Source organism: Dermochelys coriacea, chromosome 15 (assembly GCF_009764565.3).
Source record: "Dermochelys coriacea isolate rDerCor1 chromosome 15, rDerCor1.pri.v4, whole genome shotgun sequence".
In the NCBI taxonomy this organism is placed as follows: domain Eukaryota; kingdom Metazoa; phylum Chordata; order Testudines; family Dermochelyidae; genus Dermochelys; species Dermochelys coriacea.
Genome location: NC_050082.1, coordinates 13,325,655 through 13,352,475, shown reverse-complemented (window position 1 = coordinate 13,352,475; position 26,821 = coordinate 13,325,655). Strand labels below are relative to the sequence as shown.

Genomic DNA, 26,821 nt, shown 5'->3' with positions numbered 1-26,821 from the left:
GCAGAGAAGATGCCATGAACTATATTAGAATCATAGAATATCAGGGTTGGAAGAGACCTCAGGAGGTCATCTAGTCCAACCCCCTGCTCAAAGCAGAACCAATCCCCAGCTAAATCATCCCAGCCAGGGCTTTGTCAAGCCTGATCTTAAAAACTTCTAAGGAAGGAGATTCCACCACCTCCCTAGGTAACGCATTCCAGTGTTTCACCTCCCTCCTAGTGAAAAAGTTTTTCCTAATATCCAACGTAAGCCTCCCCCACTGCAACTTGAGACCATCACTCCTCGTTCTGTCATCTGCTACCACTGAGAACAGTCTAGATCCATCCTCTTTGGAACCCCCTTTCAGGTAGTTGAAAGCAGCTATCAAATCCCCCCTCATTCTTCTCTTCTGCAGACTAAACAATCCCAGTTCCCTCAGCCTCTCCTCATAAGTCACGTGTTCCAGTCCCCTAATCATTTTTGTTACCCTCTGCTGGATGTTTTCCAATTTTTCCACATCCTTCTTGTAGTGTGGGGCCCAAAACTGGACCCAGTACTCCAGATGATGTCTCACCAATGTCAAATAGAGGGGAACGATCACATCCCTCGATCTGCTGGCAATGCCCCTACTTATACATCCCAAAGTGCCATTGGCCTTCTTGGCAACAAGGGCACACTGTTGACTCATAGCCAGCTTCTCGTCCACGGTAACCCCTAGGTCCTTTTCTGCAGAACTGCTGCCGAGCCATTCGGGCCCTAGTCGGTGGCCGTGCATGGGATTCTTCCGCCCTAAGTGCAGGATTCTGCACTTGTCCTTGTTGAACCTCATCAGATTTATTTTGGCCCAATCCTCTCATTTGTCTAGGTCCCTCTATATCCTATCCCTACCCTCCAGCGTATCTACCTCTCCTCCCAGTTTAGTGTCATCTGCAAATTTGCTGAGGGTGCAATCCACACCATCCTCCAGATCATGAATGAAGATATTGAACAAAACCGACCCAAGGACCGACCCTTGCGGCACTCCACTTGATACCGGCTGCCAACTAGACATGGAGCCATTGATCACTACGCACTGAGCCCGACAATCTAGCCAACTTTCTATCCACCTTATAGTCCATTCATCCAGCCCATACTTCTTTAACTTGCTGGCAAGAATACTGTGGGAGACCGTGTCAAAAGCTTTGCTAAAGTCAAGGAACAACACATCCACTGCTTTCCCCTCATCCACAGAGTCAGTTATCTCGTCATAGAAGGCAATTAGATTAGTCAGGCATGACTTGCCCTTGGTGAATCCATGCTGACTGTTCCTGATCACTTTCCTCTCCTCTAAGTGCTTCAGAATTGATTCCTTGAGGACCTGTTCCATGATTTTTCCAGGGACTGAGGTGAGGCTGACTGGCCTATAGTTCCCAGGATCTCCTTCTTCCCTTTTTTAAAGATGGGCACTACATTAGCCTTTTTCCAGTCATCCGGGACTTCCCCCGATCGCCACGAGTTTTCAAAGATAATGGCCAATGGCTCTGCAATCACATCCGCCAACTCCTTTAGCACTCTCGGATGCAGCACATCCGGCCCCATGGACTTGTGCTCGTCCAGCTTTTCTAAATAGTCCCGAACCACTTCTTTCTCCACAGAGGGCTGGTCACCTCCTCCCCATGCTGTGCTGCCCAGTGCAGTAGTCTGGGAGCTGACCTGGTTCGTGAAGACAGAGGCAAAAAAAGCATTGAGTACATTAGCTTTTTCCACATCCTCTGTCACTAGTTGCCTCCCTCATTCAGTAAGGGACCCATACTTTCCTTGACTTTCTTCTTGTTGCTAACATACCAGAAGAAACTCTTCTTAACATCTCTTGTAGCTGCAACTCCAGGTGTGATTTGGCCTTCCTGATTTCACTCCTGCATGCCCGAGCAATATTTTTATACTCTTCCCTGGTCATTTGTCCAATCTTCCACTTCTTGTAAGCTTCTTTTTTGTGTTTAAAATCAGCAAGGATTTCCCTGTGAAGCCAAGCTGGCCACCTGCCATATTTACTATTCTTTCTACAAATCAGGATGGTTTGTCCCTGTAACCTCAATAAGGATTCTTTAAAATACAGCGAGCTCTCCTGGGCTCCTTTCCCCCTCATGTTATTCTCCCAGGTGATCCTGCCCATCAGTTCCCTGAGGGAGTCAAAGTCTGCTTTTCTGAAGTCCAGGGTCCGTATTCTGCTGCTCTTCTTTCTTCCCTGTGTCAGGATCCTGAACTGGACCATCTCATAGTCACCGCCTCCCAGGTTCCCATCCACTTTTGCTTCCCCTATTAATTCTTCCTAGTTTGTGAGCAGCAGGTCAAGAAGAGCTCTGCCCCTAGTTGGTTCCTCCAGCACTTGCACCATGAAATTGTCCCCTACACTTTCCAAAAACTTCCTGGATTGTCTGTGCACCGCTGTATTGCTCTCCCAGCAGATATCAGGGTGACTGAAGTCTCCCATGAGAACCAGGGCCTGTGATCTAGTAATTTCTGTGAGTTGCCGGAAGAAAGCTTCATCCACCTCATCCCCCTGGTCCGGTGGTCTATAGAAGACTCCCACCACGACATCACCGTTGTTGCTCACACTTCTAAACTTAATCCAGAGACTCTCAGGTTTTTCTGCAGTTTCACACTGGAGCTCTGAGCAGTCATACTGCTTTCTTATATACAATGCAACTCCCCCACCTTTTCTGCCCTGCCTGTCCTTCGTGAACAGTTTATATCCATCCATTACAGTACTCCAGTCATGTGAGTTATCTCACCAAGTCTCTGTTATTCCAATCACATCATAATTCCTTGACTGTGCCAGGACTTCCCTCTTTTCTGTATTCTTTTTTCTGGGCACTTACAGTGTGTCACCTGCTCTGCTCTTGTGCACAAACACAGCTGATTCCAGCAAATCCCTTCCCCCACCCACCACTGTTCTCCTTTTCTTTGGGCTTACAGCATAAAGGTTTATGAGTAACCCAAGCCGTGTATGGTGCGCAGTTCCCAGCACAGCACAGGCTGAGTGTAGGGAGGATTCGGTCTCAGTTCCCATCTGACTGTATCACTGTGGGTTACCCATAGCTGCTACCACTGCCGTGATGTACACCGCAGTAATAAATAGCCTCATCCTCTGGCTGGACCTTGGTGATGGTTAAATAGTGAACGGTTTCAGAGCTGGAAACAGTGAATCGATCTGGGACACTATCTCCTTTGGTGCTAGCATTGTATCAAAGAAACTGAGGGACCTAGCTATCCCTTTGTTGGTACCAGGCGGTGAAATAGCCACTGTGCTGATTACTCAGAGTGCAAGAGAGTTTCACAGTGTTGCCCGGGGACACTGGATCTGAAGGTGGCTGGGTCAGCGTGGGCTGCAAGCTGGCCCTTGAAGCAAGGAGGACAGGAGCTAATCTAACACAATTAACCCTCTATTTTGGCTGCATACTGAAATAGAATCAAGGAGCAAGAAACTGAAAACAAATGAGAAAAACAGAATAAAGGAAGTAATCAAAGCAGATTGTGTGTAAACCCTCCCCATCATCACACCTGAGCAGTAAGTGAGCAGTGTGAGGAGCAGAGGGGCCCAGGCCATGGTGGGAATCCAGATGCGCTCGGCTTCCTGAGGCAAACGGGTCTCTGGCTGGAACCCTCCGATTCTCTCTTTAACTTCCAGAGCTGGAGAATGTCCCCTTCATGCAAATCTGTTCCCTGTTCAGTGGCTGCAATAGCATTTCAGAGCCTCCATTCCCCCCACACACACACACCCATGCAGCTGCAGTTAAATGGAAGCTCTCTTTATTGAGGGATTCAAACCCAGTAGGACAGAAAGGGGAGGTCATTCACTTTTCCTGACAGAAACCTGCAGGGATACCATGGCCATTACACAGAAAAGGGCAGCATGATTTCTACTCTCTAATACTGGGGTGACTAAATTTCCTAGCTTCACACAAAAGTCCCTTGCAGGGAAGGTCTTGGTAAACTTTCATTTCTTCCCCTCCTATAGCCACTATAATGTACAGCTAAGCAGAGTGGCAGAATCCTGCTCTTAATAACACCCAGGCAACCCCACTGATGTCAAGGGGGAACAGAATTTGACTCTGTTCATAATTTTTCCTTTGGAGGATATTGACTTATCAGCATGACAGATGAACTCAGCTGAAATAAAGAAAAGGAGTACTTGTGGCACCTTAGAGACTAACAAATTTATTTGAGCATAAGCTTTCGTGAGAAGCGAGCTGTAGCTCACGAAAGCTTATGCTCAAATAAATGTGTTAGTCTCAAAGGTGCCATGAGTACTCCTTTTCTTTTTTGCGAATACAGACTAACACGGCTGTTACACTGTCAGCTGAAATAGTATCGCTCTCCCCTTATATATATATATGCTCATAGCGTCCACGGACATCCTAATTCAGGAAAGAACCCACGAGAGATGAGCAGGATCCAGGTTTCCATTATCCTTATTATTGCCTTTATTGATAAGACACTGCACTGTGTATCTAAGTGTCCCTTACACTGCCTGAAATTGTACCAAACATGAGCTTCCCCCAATCCTGAACTTCTACTTCATTATCGTCCTCAGCAACTGACCCAACTCCCTGAGGCCCAGTCGAACTGGGGACTGACTTTCAGGAATTTGAACCCTGAAGTCTGCTTTCATTTTTGCCTCTGCATTTTGTGCACCTTTCTTTACGTGTGTAATAACCACAGTTGTGCACTCACCCAATGTTTGTTGTATATGCAGTGGGTTAGGTACCCAACTTGTCATTGTGTGTAGATACCCAATTTGCAGCCAGAATAGCAGTAACTCTGTACACAAAAGTAGGACCAAAAAATGCAGTGCTCAAGATTGGCCCAGTTCCACCATTCCTGGAGACTGCCATTGGAGCAGAGGGGGCTGTGCTCTCCAGAAGCCACCGAGGCCTGGCAGAATCAGCACCCGAGTGGCCAGGCTTAGATGTGCTTCTGGCAGGTTCTTATTTTGGCATCAAAGTTCTGCCACTAACAACTCCTGCTCCCAGAGAGCAGACAAGCCACAACTGACGCAGGGGTCAGGGTGAGGAAAATGTGATAGTGAAAGAAAACAATTGGAAAATATAAAGTGTAAAGAAAGAGGGCCTGAGAATTCAATTGCATGTTTGAACAGGAGAAAGAGGGGAGTTTAATTCCCTCAGGGCCCCTGGGCAGTATTAGGCTCCTTTTTCATTATATGGTACACACTCTGAATTCTAAAAATCCTCTCGGTGCTGAGAAAATACTGACCCCAGTAGCTGCATTGGAAAATTGCCAGTGATCTCACCATCCCACACACACCCCACCCACCCCCAGGGAAAGATATTTGTGCCTGCCAAGTGCACGAGCAAAAATTCCTCTGCGCATTCTCCAGCTTCATTTCACACTAGAAATGCAGAATGCACAAGAGTCACTCTGTATTAATCTAATTCAGTCACAATGAGAAACTTGCTCATTGTGAACTCCAGCTCAGACAATATCAAACAACAGGAAACACTTTACAAGTTAGTCGGGAGGGAAGAGAGGACAGGTAAAAAGAGGGGTTAACTGGTATTTGTTTATCTTCAAACTAATTGCCTTCCTTTTTGCCTGTAACATTGCAGAGAACTCCCCAGCCAGCTTCAAAGAAAACTACAAATGAATCTGTCTCATTTATATCAAATTCTGCCCCACCTCCATATATAAATCCTTTAGAAGGCTTTGTTTTCATCATGCAACAGGAGTCTGGAATAACTGGCCTTTGTAACAATGAATCGTTCTTTTAACTGGCTCAGATACAAGAAAACAGGAATCGAATAGTGGAGCACTGTCCTCTGGCACTAGTGACTCCTCTGCCCATCTCATATTGAGAACACTTGGCACATTTATCATTATTTACTCGTTCAAAGCACTATAGAAGTGGTAGGTAATTACTTGTCCCAACCCTCCTTCAGGGTGCTTAGGGAAGTATTATTCCCCCACATAGCACAGGGAGTGAATTGACTGGCCAATTACACACAGTATAATTGACAAATCCAGGGTCAGAACGCAGGCCCTGCTGCCTCCCAGCACTGTGCTCATTCCTCCAGATCACACAGCTCTAGCCTAAGGTGTGGTGTTGATGGATCCCAGAGAAAGCCATCCCCAGCTCTCTTTGCCTACGGAAAATGACCCGATGCCCTGGAAGAAGGGGAATAAAGAGAATAATTTGGACTTGGGAGGAAAAGCAGATAAATTATTAGACCCTCTCAGGGGAGCTGAGAAAGAAGTTGCACCTTTAAACTGAGGTGCAAAGAAAATGCACAATTCCTTCGGTGTCTCTGGTGTGAATTAGGTTCATATCTCATGCTCGCTCAGCTCACTTGCTTGAGTCTAGAAATCCTCACTGGGTGGGATTAACTGACTTCGAGTTCCACTTACCCCACCATAGAAAAAGCAAAAAAGCATTTAGAGCCAATTTTACGTGAAGTGTCCACTGGGCACTGCTTTCCCTGCAACAACAACCCTATTACAGACTACCACAGCGGCTCTCAAAATGGGGTCTATGCCTAGGGCTCCTCGGTGCTATGGTAATACAGATAATAAATAACTACAATGGATTTGGGAGAGATGGGAGATAAAGTTGTGCTATACCAGAGAATGAATCAGAACAGGCAGCCTACTGCAGAGCAAAGAGCGGGGATTTGAGGACAGTGTGGCACCTAGTGGTTTCAGATTAATATAATAGTAAATCTATTTTCTGTACAGGTGCAGGAGGAGGGTCAACCATGCAAACTCTGTTCAAATTAATCTTCAAGAAAAAGAAACATGAACAATACCGACAGCACTTAATGCGAAGATACTTCAGCAGTCTGTGCTTTGCTGCATCTCATTTCACTTACTGGGCATCACAAATGCTATCAACAACAAGGCACAGGGGAAAACACTACGCAAAGGACAAAAAGGCAGTGATTAAAGTAACTTCTTCTCTATGGCTCTGGTATTAAATGACATAGCATCACTCACTGGGGCTACACAGAGCAGCACATACTACTGCTGCTCCTGCACTCTTCATTCTTACCCATTGCTCATCAGCATTGCCCGTTGGGTAGAAAACAACTTTGTCACACTAGTCATCAGGATAAAGAGGGATTTCACTCTGCTTAGACAACGTGAGGATTCTCTGCTCAGATCATTTGGAGGCATATAAAGCAGAGAACCACTGGACTGATCAGGAGCATGGGAAACAGTGAGATGGCCAAGTACCTCCAAACTTTGGTGGTCATTCAGTACAAGATTTCACAAGCTTCCCCTGGGTGTTCAGAGAAGATGGCCTATAGATCTCTGAGGTCAAGTCTAACATGTTTATGGATGATTTCAGGGGATGCCTTTGAAGCTTTTTCTCTGCACAGCAGGGTGGGAGAGGGGCAGTGTCCATGCTAAAAGCTCTATGGTAGCAGAGACTAGACATGCAGTGCAGGGAAGGAATGGACTTCAGTGCTTTGCACAGACTGAAATAGTGCTAGCCGGGACATTTTACCCTTACAAGAGGAATTACAGAGGGAGAAAGAAGCCAAACAAAGAATTTTTTCCATATGGGAGCAGGGGGGGAACAGGAAGCTTCCTCTTCACAGAACTGATTTGCCCTATATTGCTAATGCAAGGACTTAAATCAGACTATGAGCTGCAGTTTAGCTCGGGTAGGAAGCTGTTCAGCAACCATCTTCTAATATAGGAAAAGTCGTCACCTTTTACTTTAACCATGGGGTCTGTATCTTATTCATCTGCTCTGGCCATGTCACATGTTACACAGTCACCTCTATTAGAAAAGCAGGTTGAATAAATGCTATTAAAAAAAGTTAAGAGTACTTAAGGCTCTGATGGTCTTTAAGCACTTTGAGAAGTTATGCTCTAATTCCAGCCTAACGCATTTCCTTATAAAAATGTATTCATGGCAGGCAAACTACACAAATAGAGGAGACAAGTGTTTATTTAAATATTAAGGGTTAGAATAATTTATGTAACAAGTTCGGTCTCAAACGACTACAATTTGGTCATGCATATGAGATCAGTCCGTCTTAACAGCTGCGGTAACACTGGATATTTACAAGCTTAGCCATTTTATACATAGAACATAGTTAAGTGTGACACGTGTGCTTGAAAATTATATACTGTAAACTAATTATGCTGTTATGTTTTACAATAAGTTTACAAGCAGTAGTTAGTGAAAACTGATTGTGTTAGTGTGTAAACTGTCCAATAAAGTGTTGCACTAAAGCCTGTGGATCATGACTTAGTTGATTTGACAGGAAAAAAGAATGAGAAATGGGGAAAAATAAAGCACCAGTGGACATGGACGTTTTGCTTTAGGGCTTTTTGTATTCAATTCTTTCTACTTTCACATCATCTCCAATGAGTTGATACACATAAGTCACAACAGTGGATGCCTGGATATCCATCAGTACAAACGAAGGAATGATGTTTCTGGAAAGAAAAATCATTTTGGTTCATGTATCTGACAATTAGAGAAGCAACAGCATTGCAGTTAGATTTTAACAGACTTTCACTTTGACAAAGCGTGAACTGCCCCAAGGAATCGGATTTAGAAATTGCATTGCGAGTATGGTCTACTGCAGAAGAGCGGGAAATACAACACTTGGAGAAACTGCAGCTACAATTCATCCCAGGCAAAGGGATTTTGAAGTTACACTAGAATAATCCTTGAAATCAACAGCAAAACTTTTTTGGGAATTTCAGTGCAGTGACATTACGTTAGCATGGAATCCTCCCAAAAATATCTTTCCCACTGAAGCTGCCCCATCTCTGACATATATCACTAAACGGGAATGTCAGAAAAATCAGACCACTGTTGTCTCTATTCCATTTGATATAGACTAATACAGGGCTTTAGTTTTTCAGAACTTTCCAGTCCTAGGATTCAAAGGGAATAAACAATAAACACATGTGTAAATGCCGAGCAGCCATTTTCAGCATTTCCTTCACTAGACCTAAGCCATCCTTGAGAAATGATTCAAGAATGCAATACATATATTAAGCGTTCTAAAGAGAAGAGGTAAAGTATTGTTCTGGTATCTAAAGCTTCTTGTAACCACAAACAAACAGTTAAGACAGACACCTAAGTATCGTCGTCATGGGTGCACCAGAACTATACATATATAAAATAAGTGCTCAGATATTATGGGTGCAGTATAAAGACCCCCAAACTTATTTAACTCACATCTCCAAGGCATTATAGGCTCCCGTGGCCGATCCTGGATTAATGTAGAACTTGTTTTCATGTTCAAATGCCTCAAATTTATGTGTATGCCCTGAAATAAGAATGTCCACATCCAACTGCCTTTGCAGCAGTGCCAGGCTTGCCGTGTCACCCCATGGAATAACCTGATGGCCATGGATCAGCCCAATTTTAAACTGCCCAACAGTTACAACTTTCTGTTCTGGGTAATTCAGGATCTAAAAATAAACACACACAGCGCAGGTTACATATACTCCTTCACCAGTAGAAAGTCCATTTGCATTTATTCATTCCGGGCAAATGACTGAGTAATGCCATTATGGGCAACTACGTTCTTCTCAGCTTCATCATGCAGAATCCACTCAACATTGGCTCCATATCCAGGCAGGAGACAACTGCATTCTTTTGCAAGGAACAGACTGGAAGTTGGTGGGAATGGACTAAACTTACAGAAACACTTAACATGGTATTACCCTACTGTTCCAAAATAGTGTTAAATACAGATAGGCTTGGCAGAATTCAATATTTTATCATCATTTTGGTGAATATCAATGTTTATTTTTACAGTAGCAGGAAGTTATGGGGGGGAGGGGTGAGACAATTATTTAATGACAGTGTATGTTGAAATTCCAAAGTTAAAGCTTTATACCAGTTAAAACACAAGCTGCCATCACCACATCAACATATACAAAATAAATATCTTGAAAATCAAACTCTAATAAGTTCTCAAGCAGCATTTTTCTTATTTTGCCTAGCTGTAAATTTTGATCATCATTGATGGAAATATTTTTTGCTTATTTTGTGTATATGGTGGAATTGATGTTTAACGTTTACTGACAAAAATCTAAACTTTCCAAGCTTAATGATACTTAAGGCTATGATTATGTCACGGAATCCGTGACTTCCATTGACCCCGTGACATTTTCTGTCCTGGGGCTGGAGCTCCCAGCCGCCGAGACCCAGCACAGCTCCCAGCCCAGCCCCCAGCCGCAGCCAGAGGACCCTGCAGCAGCCCAGCCCCAGGAGCAGGGGGACCCTGGAGCTCCCACCCACCGCATCAGCGGGAGCCCCAGCAGCAGTGGGTACTGAACCCGCTAACCCTTTTGTCAGGGATATTTTTAGTGAAAGTCAGGGACAGGTCATGGGCTGCCATGAATTTTTGTTTAATTTTCCCCGTGACCCGTCCCTCACTTTTACTAAAAATATCCATGACAAAAACTTAGCCTGAATTATAGCATTACAAAAAAAAAAAAAAAAATCAATCACAATCTCTGCAAAAGCAGCAAATGAGATCAGAGGGTCCTTCAATCTGGCAATAGTGAGGGAAAACGGAGTCAGAAGACTAGTTATTTTTATACAGATATGACTCAAATATAATGATATGAACTGCATTACACAAACATGCACAAATCCAAGAGGTAGCTTTAGTCTTGTTGTGTATTGGGCGGGGCGGGGGGGAAACTAAACTTTTAAAAGTCATTGATCTCATAATCACATAGTACTCTGTTTCTTGTCCCCAACATGTTACCCAATGCAAGAATGACTAACGCCATCTTAATGACACTGAAGTGAAGCGGTTTAGAGAAAGGTTTCAGAGTAGCAGCCGTGTTAGTCTGTATTCGCAAAAAGAAAAGGAGTACTTGTGGCACCTTAATGACTAACAAATTTTGTTAGTCTCTAAGGTGCCACAAGAACTCCTTTTCGGTTTAGAGAAAGTCATTCAAATGTTACCCCTGCATGCTACACACACACACACACACACACACACACTGTTTAGAGAGACGCTGTTACCTCATCAAAGTCCCCTCGGACAACGTGAACATCCCCAGCCAGAGTCTTGAGGTAGTCATAGCTCTCCTTGGTGCAGAGGTTTCCGGTGCAGAGGATGTGCTGGATCTTGCCTGGGACCAGCAGTTTTTTGAATTTAGCGGGCAGGCTGTTGCATCGATGTGGGATGTGAAGGTCTCCTAATACTAACACCAGCTTATTCGAGGTCAGGGATCATGAAAAGTATTTAAAATTACTACATCAACAAAAAAGGAGTGAGTGACATTCAACAGCTGTTTGTCCTGTTTTTTACTGACTGTCCATTAGTGAGAAGATTCCAGGAGGGATTAAAAACAAAATTCATTTCTACTCAGGATGATCTGACCATTTGACAAAAAGACTCCACACACATAAGCCACTGACCGCAGTTTGAAGATTACTGAAACATGAGAGGCCGTTCTAGCATACAAAATAGAGTCAAACCCCTAGAAACCCTGCACCCTTCTCAAACTCAAATTCTGCAGCAGGGCTACTATTGTACTTGCGTTTGTGCCGCTGCCAATGAGGAATGCAGGCCATCACAGAAGGATATTTATTTAAATGTTTACAGCGAATGAGAAGTTGGTGATAAGAGCCAGGAGAAGAAAACACTTCAGCCCCCACCCCCGGCTCACACAGCCCAGCCCCCCAGCTGGCTCACACAGCCCAGCCCCCCACGCCCCCACCCCCGGCTCACACAGCCCAGCCCCCAGCCCCCAGCTCACAGCCCAGCCCCCAGCCCACACAGCCCAGCCCCCCACGCCCCCCAGCCCCCGGCTCACATAGCCCAGCCCCCCACGCCCCCCAGCCCCCGGCTCACCCAACCCAGCCCCCCACGCCCCCCAGCCCAGCCCCCACCCCCGGCTCACCCAGCCCAGCCCCCCACGCCCCCCAGCCCCCGGCTCACCCAGCCCAGCCCCCGGCTCACACAGCCCAGCCCCCCACGCCCCCCAGCCCCCGGCTCACCCAGCCCAGCCCCCCACGCCCCCACCCCCGGCTCACACAGCCCAGCCCCCCAGCTGGCTCAAACAGCCCAGCCCAGCCCCCAGCTCACCCAGCCCAGCCCCCCACGCCCCCCAGCCCAGCCCCCGGCTCACCCAGCCCAGCCCCCCACGCCCCCACCCCCGGCTCACCCAGCCCAGCCCCCCACGCCCCCCAGCCGGCTCACCCAGCCCAGCCCCCGGCCCCCGGCTCACCCAACCCAGCCCCCCACGCCCCCCAGCCCAGCCCCCACCCCCGGCTCACCCAGCCCAGCCCCCCACGCCCCCCAGCCGGCTCACCCAGCCCAGCCCCCGGCTCACACAGCCCAGCCCAGCCCAGCCCCTGCTGGGGCCACCGCCCGGGGCCGGTTCTGGCCGCGAGCCCCCGGCGCCGCCACTCCAGCTGCGCCCCCCGCCCCGGGCCACCTCAGAGACAGCGCGGCCGGGCCCCTCCCCGCTCACCATCCTGCCCCCAGCTCCGCTCGAGTCGCCGCTTCCGGGAGAGCCGGCGCGCGGAGACAGAGAGTGACCCGCCCAGCCAATCACAGGGCAGAGCGTGAAACACGTGGCCCGGGGCTGGCGCAAACAAGCCTATGAGCGTGAGGCGTCTGCACATGCGCGTTGGGGAAAGTGAAGCCCGGGCGGTGCTGCCCTTGGCTCTCGGGAGGGCGGCCTGGGCTCGAAGCTGATTTCCCCGGGAGACGTTGCCATGGCGATGCGGGGTGTGGGGCTGGCTTCTCCTTCCCCCAGGGGTTGGTCAGACCCAAAGCCCTGCACCTGGGCCTGTGACTGTAACCAAGCCATGGAAAGGTGTCTGCCAGCAAGTGCTTCCCCTTGCCACAGGCCGGGGCCGGGAAGGGTGCGGGAGTCGGAGTCCAATTCTTTCTGTTTGACTGGGCCTTTGACAAACACAAAACCAGGCCGCCACTGCCGCCCGTTCGCAGGCTCCTGCTCAGATTCCGGCACTGAGCAGCCAGCGGGATATTTCACACAATCCAGCATCTCATGGTGTCGATGTTCATGGACCAAATCAACGTTCGTTCTCCAAAAAGAAACAAAAACAGAGTTTCCCGTTCTGTTTTCCCTTTCTGAAAGTGGACTGATCTCAGGAGCTGGGCGCCACCAGCCTGCACAGAGCACAGCATGGGTCAGAGGAAGGGCGTTTTTTGTCTCAATTCCTCATGTGACTGAATCACTGTGACTCCCTGCAGAACAGTAATAATCCGCCTCATCGTCGGCCTGGACCCCAGAGATGGTTAGAGTGGCAGCATTGGCAGAGCTGTCAATGGCACCAGAGAATCGACTTGGAATCCCTGAGGGCCGCTTGCTATCCTCATATATAATCAGTACCGGAGCTCGGCCAGGGCTCTGTTGGTACCAGGAATTCCAGCTACTGCTGATGCTGCCGCTGCTCCTGGTACAGGGGATCGTAACCGTTTTCCCAGGAGACACTGATACTGAGGGAGCCTGAGTCAGCACAAACTGGGCCAAGGATCCTGAAACAAAATCAGTAGCAAAGAGAATGTTGTTAGATGAGCCGTTTCCCTCATTTATTGGAATAAGAGAAAAAGAAGAGCTAAAGGTGATGACAACAATTATTAGCAAAACCCTCCACTTACCAGTGCAGTAAGTGAGCAGCGCGAGGAGTAGAGGGGCCCAGGCCATGGTGAGGAATCCAGAGGAGCTCGTCTTCATGAGGCAAATGGGTCTTTGGCTGGGACCCTCCAATTCACTCTTAAACCCCCAGAGCTGGAGAACTGCCCCTTCATGCAAATCTGCCCCCTGCTCACTGGCTGCTGATGTCTGCACCTCCCTGCCCCTGATTCAGATAAAGGACGGATCATCCTTGTAAGTGAGTTGAACTCAATGAAGGGGAAACACTAGTTTGTTGACTTTCCTGCTCTCAGTGCTTAATTCATAATGAACGAGATGTCAAGGCACAAGCAATGAGGTGCTGGGGCTCAAGCAATTTTTTTACATTCATAATTGATGCAGCAAGCCCAGAGAGGCCAGAGCCGGGGGCTATGAACTGCAAGCCTAGAAGTGATGGGGCTCAACCCTGGCACAAATTAAGCACTGCCTGCTCTTACTTTTCAGAGAGCTTTCCTCTTCCCCATCCCACCACTGACCACTGCAAAATGAAGCCTGATACACCACAACTAGAGTATAAAATCTTTACACCATTTACAGACTTCAGGGAAGTTCAGACCCAGGTTTAGTTCAGGTCCATCTCTCCATCATGTCCTGAATTCCTCTGTGTCAATTAAGTTTTTAATATTGGTTTTCCGCTACTTTCTGGAGAATTAGATGGATGCAAACTGAAGTTTATTCTGTATTTATTCCCAGAAAATCCCCCAGAAAATCTCTTCTAGAAGTCATGAAGTAGAGTCTCTATAATATCCTCCCATTCCTTTCTGTAGGTGGAAAAATCCTGAACTCCTAGACATACCTGAACTCCTACTACCTTCAGTGGCCATTGTGCATACTGAGAGATGACGGGACCCTTTTAATCTCTTAAGCCTTTGTCATCAAATGAACCCAGACTGGCCCTTGTTCACATGTCCTGCTGCTGGATGGAGCAGGATTTAAGCAGTTTCCATCCCACATCCAAGCTTCCCTGAGCAGTAAAGAGAAAACCAGCAACCTGGGACTTTCCCATCTCCAGGACCAGAAGCATGGATTGTGAGGGTCTAGCCTCAGTGAACTGATGTACGTTCACTGGAACAACAAAGCCCTGAAGATGGAAGTAGCAAAGAGTCACAGGGGTCTGCTCTTTCCATTGATGCACCTACTGCGGGACCTCAGTCCCCAAGAAGGTCATCAGCACAGCTGGGCAACAGCATTCACAGGCCACCTTCAGTTACCAAATAAAGCAGATAATGCTCTCAGCTTGCGTCTCTGCAACACTGTAAACTGCTCTTTCTCCTCATTTGAAATACATTAGATGATACCTAGATGGGCAGCATAGACAGTGAGGGTAGACATCATGTCTACGTTGGATGGTACTGGGCACGTACCATGGTTTGTATAAAGAGAAAAGGAGAACTTGTGGTACCTTAGAGACGAACAAATTTATTTGAGCATAAGCTTTTGTGAGCTACAGCTCACTTCATCGGATGCATGCAGTGGAAAATACAGTAGGGGGATTTTATATACACAGAGAACATGAAACAATGGGTGTTACCATACACACTGTAACGAGAGTGATCACTAAGGTGAGCTATTACCAGCAGGAGAGAAAAAAAGCCTTTTGTAGTAATAATCAAGGTGGGCCATTTCCAGCAGTTGACAAGAATGTGTGAGGAACAGTGGGGGGGGGAGATAAACATGGGGAAATAGTTTTATTTTGTGTAATGACAAATCGACTCCTGGTCTTTATTCAAGCCTAAGTTAATGGTGTCCAGTTTGCAAATGAATTCCAATTCAGCAGTCTCTCATTGGAGTCTGTTTTTGAAGTCTTTTTGTTGTAATATTGCCACTTTTAGGTTTGTAAGTGAGTGACCAGAGAGATTGAAGTGTTCGCCGACTGGTTTTTGAATGTTATAATTTTTGACGTCTGATTTGTGTCCATTTATTCTTTTATGCAGAGACTGTCCAGTTTGACCAATGTACATGGCAGAGGGGCATTGCTGGCACATGATGGCATATATCACATTGGTAGATGTGCAGGTGAAAAAGCCTCTGATAGTATGGCTGATGTGATTAGGTCCTATGATGGTGTCTCCTGAATAGATATGTGGACACAATTGGCAAGGGGCTTTGTTGCAAGAATAGGTTCCTGGGTTTTTGTTGTGTGATGTGTGCTTGCTGGTGAGTATTTGCTTCAGGTTGGGGGGCTGTCTGTAAGCAAGGACTGACCTGACTCCCAAGGTCTGTGAGAATGATGGGTCGTCCTTCAGGATAGGTTGGAGATCCTTGATGAGGCGCTGGAGAGGTTTTAGTTTAGTTTTAGCCCAGTGGTCAAGCCATGTCAGCCTGGAGCTCACAAGGAGACACAGAGTCCTCCAGCATTTCATATAACTTCTTTTTGCATTTGACACTGATGTGGCTATAAAAGTGTGGTACAAATGAGCCATTCATAGAATCATAGAATCATAGAATATCAGGGTTGGAAGGGACCCCAGAAGGTCATCTAGTCCAACCCCCTGCTCAAAGCAGGACCAAGTCCCAGTTAAATCATCCCAGCCAGGGCTTTGTCAAGCCTGACCTTAAAAACCTCTAAGGAAGGAGATTCTACCACCTCCCTAGGTAACGCATTCCAGTGTTTCACCACCCTCTTAGTGAAAAAGTTTTTCCTAATATCCAATCTAAACCTCCCCCATTGCAACTTGAGACCATTACTCCTCGTTCTGTCATCTGCTACCATTGAGAACAGTCTAGAGCCATCCTCTTTGAAACCCCCTTTCAGGTAGTTGAAAGCAGCTATCAAATCCCCCCTCATTCTTCTCTTCTGCAGACTAAACAATCCCAGCTCCCTCAGCCTCTCCTCATAAGTCATGTGCTCTAGACCCCTAATCATTTTCGTTGCCCTTCGTTGTACTCTTTCCAATTTATCCACATCCTTCCTGTAGTGTGGGGCCCAAAACTGGACACAGTACTCCAGATGAGGCCTCACCAGTGTCGAATAGAGGGGAACGATCACGTCCCTCGATCTGCTCGCTATGCCCCTACTTATACATCCCAAAATGCCATTGGCCTTCTTGGCAACAAGGGCACACTGCTGACTCATATCCAGCTTCTCGTCCACTGTCACCCCTAGGTCCTTTTCCGCAGAACTGCTGCCGAGCCATTCGGTCCCTAGTCTGTAGCGGTGCATTGGATTCTTCCATCCTAAGTGCAGGACCCTGCACTTATCCTTATTGAACCTCATTAGATTTCTTTTGGCCCAATCCTCCAATTTGTCTAGGTCCTTCTGTATCCTATCCCTCCCCTCCATACAGTACCTGGCTTGGATTGAATAATCAGTTACAGGGAAATCTCCCTGCATGGTTCTCGGGTTGTGCTAGACATTGTCTATCCCAAGGAACCTTAGTACAACTGGCAAAACTGGGGTACAATGATGACACCTAGCGGTCACTGGTATATTCTCCAATGGCTTCAGCATGTGGGTCACTTTCTTATCAAAGGTTTCAGAGTAGCAGCCGTGTTAGTCTGTATTCGCAAAAAGAAAAGGAGTACTTGTGGCACCTTAGAGACTAACAAATTGATGAAGTGAGCTGTAGCCACAAAAGGTGCCACAAATACTCCTTTTCTTTTTTCTTATCAAAGAGATTTTTCTGGGGCTACCTCCCCTTCTAATTCCCAGGCCCCATGCACACCTTCCCGGGGTCACTGCTAGGACAGTGTTAGTGATACAAAACAGAAAGAAACTCACTTCAGTGTGATGGGTGGACCTGCCTGGTTGTGGCCCTGCCCTAGTTTCTCTCTGTGCTGTTCATTTCCTTCCCTGAGATAAGGCTTTATGTTTCTTCGTACCAAGTCTCCTCTGGTTTCCTGCAGCCTCCAATGGTTTAATCTTCCCACATCTCTTTGCAGTGTCATTCTGCCCTCCTACATGTTGGCCATCCTCCAGAGTTGGGGTCATGTTGGTTGCATATATGATAACAATTCATTCCAATTATTCTCCCTAACAGAAAATGCGTCATTGGTTGCATAGCACCAGTCTGATCAAGTATCGTTCACACTCAGGCATCCTGTGACCTGGAATATCTATATTCATGTTCATGGCTTAAACACTATTACTGGCTATAATGCCACTTGGTATAATCCCCTATGACAGATACCCCCAGCCCATCCTAGATGGAGCCGGCCCAACCCTTCTTCCCCAAGGTCTGTCCGGCTTGGAATTCATGCAGCAGGGTTTCAAGAAGCTAACACGTGGAAACACATCCCAACTCTCCCAAGTCCCTTCCCATCTCAATGCCTCTGCACAGGAGCCAGACCCACTATAGACACGGTGCTCGTCTGGAGTTCTGGCTTGGGGTCAGCAACCACCTGGTGTCTTCCCACCATTCTAAGGGCAGCATGGCCAGCCCAGGTGGGCAGTGGACAGGGCCACAACACCTGTGGATCGCTAGCATTGGGCAGCAGCGATGGGGAAAGCACAGGCTGCTCCTTTCACCAGCCCCTGCCTCCCCAGCGTCCTGTGAGGCCTTCTCCTATGTCCACCCCATGCCAGTACAATGCCTCAGCGCATCCCCACAGGGCAGCTCCTCCCTGGCTGTCCTCCCCCGAAGAAGACGCACAGAAGCTACCTCACCATTTTGCACTTGATTTGGGATTGTAACACCTGTGACGGGGAGAGACAGTTCATTTTGCTGCAGGGCCTCAGGCAGCACAAAGACACACTAAGACCATCATGGAGGAGTTTCACTTCAGCTGCCGTGGGAGGTTTTGGTCTCAGTTCCCCATGGGTCTGCAGCACTGTGGGATTGCTGCTGCCAGTGTATGTAGCACAATAATAATCAGCCTCATCGTTGGCCTGGACTCCAGAGATGGTTAGAGTGGCAGCATTGGCAGAGCTGTCAATGGCACCAGAGAATCGACTTGGAATCCCTGAGGGCCGCTTGCTATCCTCATATATAATCAGTACCGGAGCTCGGCCAGGGCTCTGTTGGTACCAGGAATTCCAGCTACTGCTGATGCTGCCGCTGCTCCTGGCACAGGAGATCGTAACCGTTTTCCCAGGAGATGCTGATACTGAGGGCGGCTGAGTCAGCACAAACTGGGCATCAGAACCTGGAACAGAATCAATCACAAAGAGAATACAGAGTCAGAGGAGCTTCAGTGCTGCAACAGGAGTAAGAGGAAATTAAATATGCAGAAAATATGAGTAATTTTGAAAGACTCCTCCATACCAGAGCAGTACGTGAGCAGCACGAGGAGCAGAGGGGCCCAGGCCATGGTGGGGAATCCAGACGAACTCAGCTTCCTGAGGGAAACGGGTCTCTGGCTGGAACCATCTGATTCTCTCTTAAACCCCCAGCGCTGGAGAACGGCCCCTTCATGCAAATCAGCCCCCTGCTCACTGGCTGCTGCTGCTGTCCTGACCTCCCCCACTCCCACTTGGAGAAGGGCCATAAAGGACAAGTGTCTTAGTAACTGACAGCACTGCTGACTATAGACCACAGGCTGCTCATTCATCAATCACCGTACAAAGGAGAACCCTGCACAGCTGCGAGAAGTGATTTTTCTGTGCATTGCACAGAGTCCACTTGTAGCCCTGGATTTTGTTTAGGGTCTAGAGAGTCAAGCAGCAGCTGCAGTCTGTTCCCGCGTCACTGTGCGGGGAAGGAATGGGGCAGTGCTTGGAAGCTCTGTGGCTAATGGGCAAGGAAGCCTAGACACGGCCAGAGGCTGTTTGCTGATGTGAGTGTGGAAGGGAAATGTGTTTTCCACTTCACAGCCAGCAGCTGGAATATGGTCATAAGGGATCAGGGTGTGGCCTTGGAGCAGTTAGCCAAAGTTATATGGAATTTGCAGTCCGTACATACACGGGCCAGTGCATTGCCCTTCCCCACAGCACAGTAATAGTCAGCATCATCCTCTACCTGGACACTGCTGATGGTCAGGGCAGCGTTGTTACTGGAAATGGATCCCGAGAACCGGGCAGGGATCCCGGAGGGTCTCTTATTAGTTTCATATATAAGTATCTGAGGAGCAGAGCCAGGTTTCTGCTGGTACCAGGAGGGATAGTTGTTGATGGTGACGGCTCCAGTGCTCAGGCTGCAGGACAGAGTGACAGCCCTTCTGTAATGAACACTGAGGGCTCCTGATTCACCACAGCCTGTGAACTGACCCCTGAAATCAACAGTACAAACACATTATTATTAATTCAGTTCCTTTATTCACTGAAAAGTCACCTCCTCCATAACAATCACACTGAACATAAACCCGCCCAGCTGACCTGAGCAGTGAGCAGAGTGAGGAGCAGAGGGGCCCAGACCATGGTGGGAATCCAGATGAACTCGGCTTCCTGAGGCAAACGGGGTCTGTGGCTGGGACCCTCCAATTCTCTCTTAAACCCCCAGAGCTGGAGAACGGCCCCTTCATGCAAATCAGCCCCCTGCTCACTGCATACAGAGCATGTTCTAGAGAAGATAAGTTTTTAAAAACGAAGCTGTGTTTCAAGAGAGGTCAGAAGAAGAAGACAGCAAATCTCAGAAAGAGCAAGAAACACAGCTGAATTACTGACATTTTTCCAGCCAGGAAGAACTAATTGACAATGGCAGAGCTCCTAGATTCCTTTTTGCAAGTCCAGAGGCAACTAGGATTTGAACCCAGACCCCCGGAACACACACGAGCAGAGTAAGGCACTGGGCAGTACTATGGAGATTGCTGGGTACCGCCCTTTGGAGCGCAGTTCAGGGGTATTGGCCACGGTTGCTTTCACAGAAATAAAAGAAGCCTCTATCCTTGTTTAAAACCTTGTATATGGATATTTAGTGATTCATTAAAATAGCCGGGCTTGATTGCTGTTTGTTACCCATTTCAGGCAATGCGGCTTGCTTCAGTCAAGTACTTTCTGCTTTAAAGTTATCCAAAGATAAGATCCAACCAATTATCATAATTCAGTGATGGCTGGAAGGGATCGAACTTTCCCAGTGAAGCAGGGAGTTCACGTTTGTTTAATCAGACGCATGCCCCAGTTCTGCTGTTGCTGAGGATTCCTTCCTGCGGTTCGGCTCTCAGGGGGTCTGCACGTGCTCCTCTCCCTGCCTCAGAGGGGCAGAACACACAGAGCCCTGGGGCACCCGTACTCGGCATTGCAATGGGCAGGGGCCGGGTTGCAGTGCAGGAGTAAATATAGCTGGCAGAAAAGCCTTTGAGGGTGTAGAGCGTCCATCGCTCAGCATCCAGCACAGAAGGCTCCTGCCTGAGAGTGTCTCCCCTCTGGCCCCTGCAACCCAGTTGCTCCCTCACTCCGGTTATGGGAAACGCCTGGTCCCTGGGCACAGCCTGAGCAAACAGCCCGTGTGCCGGAGAGGCAGGGAACCCGGCCCGCCCCCACCTGCCAATGAAGAGCAGAAGAATTGCTCCATAGCTCCCTGTGGGGCTGCTGCACCTCCCCTGCTGGGCATTTGGATCCACATGGCAACAGATCCACTGCCTTCAACTGAAACTCCCCTGCACGCGGGGCTGGAGGAGCCCTGCAGGGTACACGGGCTGTGGGGCATGAATCTGGGCAGGCTCCCTGCATCCTCCTACCTCCATGCGGCACGACCTTTCTGGCTCTGTGGCCTCACACATTTGTGCACCCACGGCGGGTGTGGGGAGAAAGACGAATTAGCCCCTCAAAGAGTAAAGGCCAAGTTCCAAGTGGCACTGGGTCAGCCAGGGTCACAAAGCCAGCCCCAAGCACAGAGAGCTCAGAGGGGATCCTGGGGGATCAGTCACTGGGGGGGCAGACAGAAATGGGGCTGTCCTAATAGTGTAACAGTCCTAGACTGGCAAACAGGGATTGCAGTATTGGCCAGGCTCATAGCCCGCACCCAACAACACACACACGTGCTCCGGTCCCATTAGGATAAGCACAGGATAAAAGCTTAGACAGACAGACCAGTGACGCAGCAATAACCTTAAAATATATTTACAGAAGGGATCTGAGCCCTAAATAATTGTTCAGGGCTGTGACAGACCTGGCTGTTCTGTGAGATCCCTACAGAGCCAGAGGAGCTGCTCCGGAGAACAAGACAGCGGAGTGTCTCTCCCTGGCAGGCCTTTGCAGATCTGGACGCTCTCCCCATCAAGTCCCTTTGTACCTTCCCGGCTCCACGTCATGTAACTGGCCCTGCTCTCACTCTGGGCTGTTCTGAGAGTTCCCATGTCACAGCTGCAGGGCTCTCCTCACCTGCAGGGCACCATCTACACCACGTACCATGAGTTTCATCCCTTACCCTGCCTGGTCTTGGGACTAAAGGAAGAAATCCATGGTATGCCCATATCTAAAATAGTGCCTGCAGATCTGGTCCTCCCAGCTCACAAAAGATATATTGGAATTGGAAAAGGTACAGAAAAGGGCAAAAAAATGTAGAGGGGTGTGGAATGGCTTCCATATGAGGAGAGTTTAATAAGACTGGAACTTTTCAGCTTGGAAAAGAGACGACTGGGGGGGATATAATAGAGGTCTATAAAATCAGGAATGATGTGGAGCAAATAAATAAGGACGTGTTATTTACCCCTTCTCACAACACAAGAACTAGGGGTCACCCAATGATATTAATAGGCAGTAGGTTTAAAACAAACAAAAGGAAGTATTTCTTCACACAACGCACAGTCAACCTGTGGAACTCCTTGTCAGAGGATGTTGTGCAGGGCAAAAGTATTACTGAGTTCAAAAAAGAACTAGATAAGTTCATGGAGGATAGGTTGACTAATGAGTATTAGCAATGATGGGCAAGGATGCAAAACCATGCTCTGGTGTCCCTAGCTGCTGTTTGCCAGAAGCTGGGAATGGGAAACGGGATGGATCACTTGATGACTACCTGTTCTGTTCATTCCCTCTAAAGCACCTAGCATTGACCAATGTCAGAACACAGGATACTGGGCTAGATGGACCCTTGGTCTGACCCCATATGGCTGTTCTTATGCTCTAAAGGATCCTGGGGGGACCAGGACTCTGCCAGCCAGTGCCCACCCTGAGAGCTGTTGTGTAGGGGGACAGGAAAGTGAAGGAGGAGAGAAAGGGATAGAGAGTGAAGAAGCTGAAGCTTCCCCCAGAAATGGAGTTCCAACTAGTTGCTCCTGATCCTTATTTCTTCTCTTTCCTTTTCCCTTTTCTCTCTGTCCGTCTGCTTGTTCTAATTGTGCCAGTCAGCTGGGATGAGGCTGGGTTACTCTAACTCCACTGTAAATTATCACACACTTGTGCTTTCACCCTCCCTGCCCCAGCCAGGGTACTGAGGCTTAGCAGGAACGTCAGCCAGCCATGTCCAGAGTCAACCCAGAGCCACTGCACGCTCCACCCTGCTATCCGGCGAGAGGGGAGCCGACCGTGGCGAACTAACCACCACAGCGACCAGACACAATTTGTTAGTCTCTAAGGTGCCACAAGTACTCCTTTTCTTTTTGCGAATACAGACTAACACGGCTGCTACTCTGAAAAGGGGATTTCTGCAGCTCTAGTGACCTCTTCCGGCCAAGCGACAGATCTGGGCAAATACTTTGCCTTTGCCCGAGATACCTCCCAGGGGGGCGTTACAGGCTCAGCTCCGGAGCACAGGGGCTGCGCTCCCCAGGCTCTGTCAGTGGCCGTGGAGAAGAGTTCCTTAGGAACCTGCTGTAAGAGGGAGGCCCTTCCCATCATTAACATTATGGGTTATGACCTGCCTTGGGTAGCAGCTGGGAGCCTCTGCCATGGATCAGGACCACATTGTGCCAGGCGCTGTACAAACCCAGAACGACAAGACAGTCCCTGCCCCAGAGAGCTCACAGTCTACGTAGAAGTTGAGAGACACCAGGTGGAGAGACAGACAGACAGACTGACAGACAAACGGACTGATGGGGGAGCATAAGGAAACAATGAGACAGTAATTGTCTCCCAGCAACACAGAAACAGCAATGCCCCAGCGGTGGGCTTTCCCCCAGTCTGCTGGGGAGAGGCTGTGACTCTGTATGGAATATGCAGAACGCTCTGTGCTGGTATTGATACCAATATTATAAAATTGCAATGAATCTGACCAGATATGCCATATAAGGTATCAGTGAAAATGTTATAATTTGCCAAGTATGATAATCTTGTTTTTAGGTTTGTATCACCTTTGTATTGTGAGTTCTAGATATGTAGGGTATATCTGTATTTCCAAACTTGTGTTGTGCTGCTGGGTGATGTCCCCAGACAGATTGGCATCAGCACGGCCTAGCCTGTTCGATGGCCCATCAAGTATCATCAGCTGTACCATGAACCCATTGAAAGGAGCCAGGGGATACACCTTATGAATCAGCAAGACATTTAGGGGCATGCCATGCCATGTGCTGCAAAGCTTGTGTTTGGGGACACAGGCAGTACCAGCCACATGGGAAAAGAATAGAAAAGGCAGCTGCATCATCTCCATTTTGTCTTCATTCTTGCTTCTGACCTCTGGAGTAACTTTTCTACAAACTGAACCTCTCAACAAAGGACTGAATGACCCATCCAAGCTGTGGATGAGTTCCAGAGGGAATTTCAAGCCAGAAAACTCACCTATACTGCTAAGAATCTGATATATGGACTTTGAAGTCGCTGTATGTATGTGTTTGCTTTACCATTCAGCAACTCTCTTCTTGTTCTTTTTTCTTTATAATAAACCTTTAGTTTAGACACTAAAGGATTGGCAGGCAGCGTAGTATTTTGGGTCAGATCCAAACTCATATTGATCTGGTAACGTGGCTGACCCTTTGGGGTCAGAAGAACATTTTGTATATGTGAGCAGAGTTTTTAAATAACTTCTTACTGTACTAGACCTAGGTGCTGATTGGGAGCCAGAGAACTGGAATGCAATAAAACGGGCTGTGTGATTTCTTTTTCAGCTTCTTGATAACCAGTGTGGGGGATCAGGAACACAGTTTGTGACTGGTTTCAGAGTAGCAGCCGTGTTAGTCTGTATTCGCAAAAAGAAAAGGAGTACTTGTGGCACCTTAGAGACTAACAAATTTATTAGAGCATAAGCTTTCGTGAGCTACAGCTTACTTCATCGGATGCATTCGATGAAGTGAGCTGTAGCTCACGAAAGCTTATGCTCCAATAAAATTTGTTAGTCTCTAAGGTGCCACAGTTTGTGACTGATTGGTTAGTCTAACTTCAGTGTTAACCACCAGTTTTGGGAGTAGCTGCTCTCCCTTTTACAGCCTGCCCTCACCTTGGTATTTTCAGTGAGGGCTGCCCCAGGCACACCAGGTCACAGGAGGGGCTGGAGGGGGAGCATAAGGGGTTCGTGCTTGTACCTTTAAACGGCTGGATGGGATTTCAGGGGTCACACGGGCAGATCACTAGAATTTTCATTATTTGGTGTTTCATTTTAGGGCTGAGGGTTTTGCAGGCACTTGGACAGGGAGGCAAGAACCAATTGATAACAGTAACAGGCATTGCAGTTGTGATTCCCAGTTCTGTAAATCGCCCCAGCTCCCAAGCAGCCAGTGGAGCTACACGGATTGACACCACCAGACAATTCAGAATATATTTGGAGCCTTTCAAACTAATCTCCCACTCGGTCTGTAGGCCCCCAAAGGGCAGCCCCCGTTCTCCCGGACTGTATTACTGTGTTATGGGGAAGTTTGTTAGCAGAGAAACTGGCACCCAGTCTGTGCCCATAATGTTGGCTTTGCCCCTGTGACCCCCAGGTGTAAAGATTAAGAGCTCACAGCAGGGCACAGGCTGGGGAGGGAGGTTTTTGTATCACTTCCGCATCTGACAGTGTCACTCTGATGAGCACTCCCTGTCCACACAACACAGTAATAATCAGCATCATCCTCCACTAGGGCCCCCATGATGGTCAAGGACATGGTGTTACCCAATCTGGAACCAGTGAAACGCACTGGGATCCCCAAGGGTCTGGTACTCGTGCTGTACATGATCAGCCGAGGAACATTCCCCAGTCTCTGTTGAACCCAGAGCGGGTAGTTGTGATCAGTGAGGGCCCCACTGCTCAGGCTGCAGGAGAGCGTCACGGTCCCTCCAGGAGACACTAACTCAGACGCCTTCAGTGACTGGAGCTGCTGGGAACTGAAACCTGAAACATGAGAAACAAGCTGATCAGAACTCCCCCAGCACAGAGCACATCACAGATTCTTAGCATTACAGATAATAAATTCTTAGTTTGTTTCATCCAGCAGATAACCCCCTTTACCAACACAGTAAGTGAGCAGCGTGAGGAGCAGAGGGGCCCAGGACATGGTGGGGGATCCAGATGAACTTGGCTAGCTGAGGCAAACGGGTGCCTGGCTGGGACCCTCCGATTCGCTCTTAAAGCGCCAGAGCTGGAGAACGGCCCCTTCATGCAAATCTGCTGCTCGTTCAATGACTCCTGTCTCTTCAGTTCTGTCAAAAAGGGGCAGAGACAACCCAAGGGAAGGGCAGAGCAGTCCCGCTCTGTGCCTCACTGATAACTGTGCTCTCTGGTCACTCCGGATGCAATAGGATGGAGCATGGGAACGGTCTGTACCAGTGTCTTCCATTCCAATCCTGACCTGAGGCATCTGTCATTCTAGCCACAGGCCTTTGGCCAGTTTCACCAGACACCTGAAAATCTGGAACATCTCTGTTCTTTCTGTCGTGAGCCTCTCACGTCAAGATCTCCAGTCATTTGTACTGGGCGTAACTGGGGACACCAGTGGAACCATCAAACTGATTTTCACTGGTGACCTGGGTCAGGATTTCAACTCTCTTTCCCAGAGATGAAAGACAATATGTCAGATTATGATGATGTGTAAAACAACAGCACCCAGAGGCCCTAGTCACCCACCCTCAGGCTTTTGGCTCCCTAGTCGTCAACTTTCTTGAGTGGAGACCCACCTCTCTCCCCCTTCTGACCAAGATATTTCCAGGCTGAACAATTCCCTGCCTTCACTGTGCATTCCCAGCAAAAGACAGTCTGCCTCTCCAGGCCTGCTTGCTTTCTCCTCAGAGACTAATTACATTGTAATTGCCCATACTTCTAATTTACCACACAGTTCTTCCTAAGCAAAACTATTTAATTCTTAAGGAAAAAGCATCCCAGAGAAAACATGAAAAACAATAAAAGAACCTACACGTCTTGCTAGTCAGCTTACAGAAGCTCCCTGCCAGTCCTTCTGACCCTTCCTTAAGGACCGGGGCCCTCCCTGGACTGGAAGTTCTGTCCACTTCCTAGATCAAAAGAAAGGC

The 26,821-nt window shown here is 48.2% G+C and overlaps 3 protein-coding genes and 1 gene segment (V, D, J or C); all 4 read right to left on the bottom strand.

The window, feature by feature from the left end:
* LOC119843929 (immunoglobulin lambda-1 light chain-like) overlaps window positions 1–26,821 on the bottom strand; it is a 258,916-nt gene that overhangs the window by 177,435 nt on the left and 54,660 nt on the right. The gene's annotated exons all lie outside the window — the stretch shown is intronic.
* Window positions 1–26,821, bottom strand: part of LOC119843930 (immunoglobulin lambda-1 light chain-like) — a 236,188-nt gene that overhangs the window by 169,597 nt on the left and 39,770 nt on the right. Inside the window, exons 1-2 of one of the 5 annotated variants that reach the window (XM_043497758.1) lie at window positions 13,602–13,755; window positions 13,184–13,478 (exon numbers count right to left, since the gene is read on the bottom strand). The exons of the other annotated variants lie outside the window; for them this stretch is intronic. Of the exons in view, the coding sequence (XP_043353693.1) occupies window positions 13,184–13,478; window positions 13,602–13,677 (371 nt within the window). The 5' untranslated portion in view covers window positions 13,678–13,755. Of the gene's footprint in view, window positions 1–13,183; window positions 13,479–13,601; window positions 13,756–26,821 lie in introns of those variants that run through there. 5 annotated transcript variants of the gene reach the window in all.
* Window positions 7,913–13,188, bottom strand: LOC119843932 (vacuolar protein sorting-associated protein 29-like). Its single transcript, XM_038373965.2, has 4 exons — window positions 12,445–13,188; window positions 10,988–11,179; window positions 9,179–9,414; window positions 7,913–8,424 (listed from the first exon to the last, which is right to left on the bottom strand). Exons 1-4 carry the CDS (start codon window positions 12,445–12,447, stop codon window positions 8,307–8,309), a joined length of 549 nt encoding a protein of 182 aa, XP_038229893.1. The 5' UTR covers window positions 12,448–13,188; the 3' UTR covers window positions 7,913–8,306.
* On the bottom strand, window positions 17,896–25,874 carry LOC119843934. The segment is given in 2 exon segments: window positions 17,896–18,720; window positions 25,806–25,874. Coding segments are annotated over 2 exon segments (534 nt in total).